The 4,452-nt window shown below is 40.3% G+C and overlaps 1 protein-coding gene across 1 annotated transcript; it reads left to right on the forward strand.

The window, feature by feature from the left end:
- Window positions 1–268: 268 nt before the first annotated feature.
- LOC115638004 (olfactory receptor 6F1-like) lies at window positions 269–1,021 on the forward strand. The gene has a single exon (XM_030539605.1). The coding sequence runs from the start codon at window positions 269–271 to the stop codon at window positions 1,019–1,021; it is 753 nt and encodes a 250-aa protein (XP_030395465.1).
- The last annotated feature ends 3,431 nt before the right edge of the window (window positions 1,022–4,452 follow it).

Genomic DNA, 4,452 nt, shown 5'->3' on the forward strand with positions numbered 1-4,452 from the left:
TTTCTGGGGCCTGCATTATTGCACATTCACATGGGTGTTCAGCATGTTTAAAATGTCTTATTATCTCTCATATCTTGACAGGCGGACGTCATGGCTGGGACAGAAAGAAATCAAACCAACGTGCAGGAGTTCATCCTCCTGGGCTTTCCCGGCACTTGTTATTTCTGGGTGGCCCTTGCTGGGCTGTTTTCTGTGATGAACGTCTTAACGATCCTAGTGAATATGTCATCATAGCCCTAGTGAGGACCCACTCACGCCTCCATACCCCATGTACTTCTGCCTCTGCAATCTCTCCTTCCTTGAGATCTGGTACACCACAGCATGTATTCCCAAGGCCATTGGTGTCATGTTGGACACAAGCCAAACTATCTCTTTCACTGTCTGCCTCCTGCAATTGTTTTTTCTCCTCTCCATGGGTGCCACGGAATGTTTCCTCCTGGCTGTCATGGCCTATGACTGCTATCTGGCCATATGCCAGCCATTGCACTACATCTTCCTCATGAACAGCACCTTCTGTACTCAGCTGGCACTCCTCTCTTGGCTGTGTGGGTTCCTGTCTGTCTCTGTGCTGGCAGTTCTAATATCCAGGTTGTCTTTCTGTGGCCATAATGTCATCAATCATTTCATTTGCGACATAGATTCATGGATCGCGCTTTCCTGTGCCAAGATGCATCTCATTGAGCTGGCAACTTTCATCAACTCATTCATTGTTGTCATGGTCTCATGCACAATAACCCTTGTCTCCTACATTTTCATTATCTCCACCATCTTGAGAATCCCTTCAGCCCAAGGCCGGAAAAAGGCCTTTTCCACTTGCTCGGCCCACCTCACTCTTGTGACTATCTGGTACTGCTCTGGTATTTTTCTGTATGTCAAGCCTTCTGCACAGAAATCGTTGGATTTGAATAAAACTATCAACATCTTTAACACTATGGTAACTCCACTACTGAACCCTTTTATTTACACTCTAAGAAACAAAGAGGTGAAGGAAGCCTTGGGAAAGATAATTAGGGGCATGTAAAGTGGTCAAAGACACTAGATTTAGTAGAAATTCCAAGCTGTTAGGTTTGAGTGTCACTTACCAGTATCTCTATGGATAGAACCATTGTTAATTACATTATGCCTAAGGGAGTTAGGTTCCTAGCTCCCACTGGATATTGGAGGATTTGCTGGGGCCCCAATCGTGGGTAACAATACCAACTGAAGTAGGCTGTCAAAATATCAGCTAACCAAATAAGCACATTCCTGATCTGAGAGGATTCTACTGGAACACAACGATCTCTTAAGTCACTGCATAAACAAATTGCTAACAGGATGGTAGAGGAACACACAGACTGCTTGTAAAGAAAAGGATGGGATGACAGAATAATGGATGAGGATGTTTTGTTCGAACTACATGAAAGAAGGATTGTAATAAGATATGGAATGTAATATGTAACTTGTTGGTATACTTTATATGAGGAAGAGAGCTAGGAGGGGCAACTTTGTATTGAGCAGACACCTTGTCACAGGCTTATATATGTTAGTAAACCTGTAGCATGGTATGCACGGAACCAGTACCATGCTTTGTTGACAATAAAACTGTCCCAACCTTTGACACTGAACCGAGTGTGTGGTCTTTCCTTATGAGTAACTGTCATAGGTCTCACCTCCACTCTGGACTTTAGGGTACAGATGTAGGGACTTGCATGAACACCTCTAAGCTTAACTGCCAGCTTAGATCTGGTCTCGCTGCCACCATCCAGATTTCTGAGTTATCTGGAAAACTCTCTTCCCCCCAAAAACCTTCCCCTCCCTGGGTAGCCTTAAGAGACTCCTCCACCAATTCCCTGGTGAATCCAGATCCAAATACTGTGGATCTCAAAAACAGGGAAAAAATCTATCAAGTTCTTAAAAAGAAGGCTTTTAATTAAAGAAAAGAAAGGTAAAAGAAAAAAATACCTCTGGGAGACAGAATATAAGCTGATCTCACAGAAAAGAGATTTAAAACACAGGATGTTCCCCTGGGCAAAAACCTTAGTACATACAAGAATACTCAATTTGATAATTCCCCTAATTTCGCAAAGACAAGTTACAAAAGAAAATAAACATATACCTATTTATTCCTTTCTAAAACTTACTACTCTGATAAGAAGCTGGTTCCTTGATCTTTTCACTCTGGCTGAAACTGAAACTCTAAACAAAGAAAACTTCCCTCCTTTCTTTTGAAACATCTTGTTCCCCCATTGGTTCCTCTGGTCAGGTGTCAGCTAGGCTTGGTGAACTTCTTAACTCTTTACAGTAGACGAGGCATTAACCCTTAACTATCTGTTTATGACAGTAACATTGAGGTCTGCTGAATCAATAAGGTGCAAGTTACATTGGTGCCGCTAATAGCAGACTTCTGGGCACAGCACAGGGGAAATATTAAGACACACAATAGCACTAACTACACATATCAAAACAAATTTCAAGCTAGCACTCTCAAAGGAATGTGTGTGAATTAATTGTCTATATCCCATTGAATTTGAATAGACAAAAAGTGGCTGAATTCCTTAGGCTTCTGAGGGACTCGCTTAAATTGAAGCATCAAAAGAAGAAATGTTGGAACAAATTGACATTTAACCAGGACCAGATGTTATTAACCCAAGAGTTCTTAAGGAACTCAGATATGAAATTGCAGGCCGACTAACTGTGATATGTAAACTATTGCTAAGATTGGCCTCTGTACCACATACCTGGCAGATAGCTAATGTAATATAATTTTTTCCAAAAGGCTCCCAGGCAGTCCTGGAAATTGCAGGTCAGTAAGCCTGACTTCAGCACCAGACAAATTAATTGAATCTATAATAAAGAACAGAATTATCAGACACAGAGATAAACATCTTATGTTGGGGAAGAGTCAACACAGCTTTTGTAAAGGCAAATCATGCCTCACCAATCTATTATAATTCTTTGAGAGAGGCAACAGACATGTGGAAAAGGGTGATGCAGGGTATATAGTGTGCTTAGACTTTCAAAAAGCCTTTGACAATGAAGGATTAAAATCCATGTGCATTTTATATAAGAACCTGGTATATGGATTGTGCTAGCTCTTTCTCAGACCCAAAGTCCAGAATTTGGTCAAGACATTAGAGGCCTAGCAAATAGTGATTAGTTAAGAGAAAGCTGGGGTAAACAAATGATCTTGTTTTGCTAAAATAGGCCTGATCAGCAAATTGCCAGGTGTTGGAGCTAAGAACTAAATAATTGTGTCTTATTCAGAGTTGCAGACTGAACAAAGGATCCCTGTTCCTATTGTGTCAGTCTCTTCTGTAGGGAACATTCTTCCCACAGATTCAATCTTGAGTTTATGAAAAGTTGGCACATGTCAGTATAAGATATGGCATCCTTCCACCTCCCTTCCCAGGGACCAGTGCCTGCCTTAAGACACAAAGGAGACAATCTTTATTGTCATATACTTTCACTGTTTCTTTGCTTCAACCCCTAGGAATGTACCTGGTGGACAATCAAAGGAGTTGCTCCATTCCTATGGACCCCAAATCAGAATTCAACATATATATTTTATACTAAAAACATTTTATCAAAGTATTAATTAAATGTTAACTTGCTAACTTGAGACCATGGGAAGAGACATTATGTAACCTTTTAAGCATTGGCTAATGTGCTATTTTGTTTTGCTGCAAAACCTATCCTGGGGTGTGGAACTGCCTACCCCATCACTTTCCTCCGCCCATGGAAAATCTATATATTCTATTGTAATCAATTGATTGACAGTGTCTCTGAGCCTAATAAGCCAGGTGACACTCCGCCAGCGCTGTGTGTAATAAACTCCTATGCTTGGCCTCTACACAGTGTGGATTTATGTCCTTCAGACAAAGTCCTTCACTAAAGGCTCATAAGCAAAGTGAGGAGTCATGGGAAAAGAAGAAAGGTTCTCTCATGTATCAGTAACTGGTTGAAAGCTAGGAAACAAAGTGTATGAAGAAATTAACATTTTCACAATGGAGTGAGATAAATAGTGGGGACCAGTACTGTTCAACATATTTACAAATGATGTAGAAAAAGGGGTAAACAGTGAGGTGGCAAATTTTGAATATAACACAAAATTACTCAATTTCGTTAAGTCCAATGCTAACTGTGAAGATTTACAAAGGGATTTCTTGAAACTGTGTGGCAGGACTACAAAACAGCAGATACAATTCAATTTTGATAAATCCAGAGTAATGCACATTGGAAAATATAATCCAAACTACACATACAACATTATGAAATTAACTCTTCCCTCTAAAGAAAGAGATCTTGTAGTTACCATGGGTAGTCCTCTGAAAACATCTGCTCAGTATGTAGTGGCAGGCAAAAAAGTGAACATAAAGTTAGGAACCCTTAGGAAAAGGATAGAGAGTAAGACAGAAAATATCATAATGGCAGCATATAAGCCAACTCCTTGAACACTGAATGTAGCTCTGAATG

This window comes from Gopherus evgoodei, chromosome 21 (genome assembly GCF_007399415.2).
Source record: "Gopherus evgoodei ecotype Sinaloan lineage chromosome 21, rGopEvg1_v1.p, whole genome shotgun sequence".
Lineage (NCBI taxonomy): Eukaryota > Metazoa > Chordata > Testudines > Testudinidae > Gopherus > Gopherus evgoodei.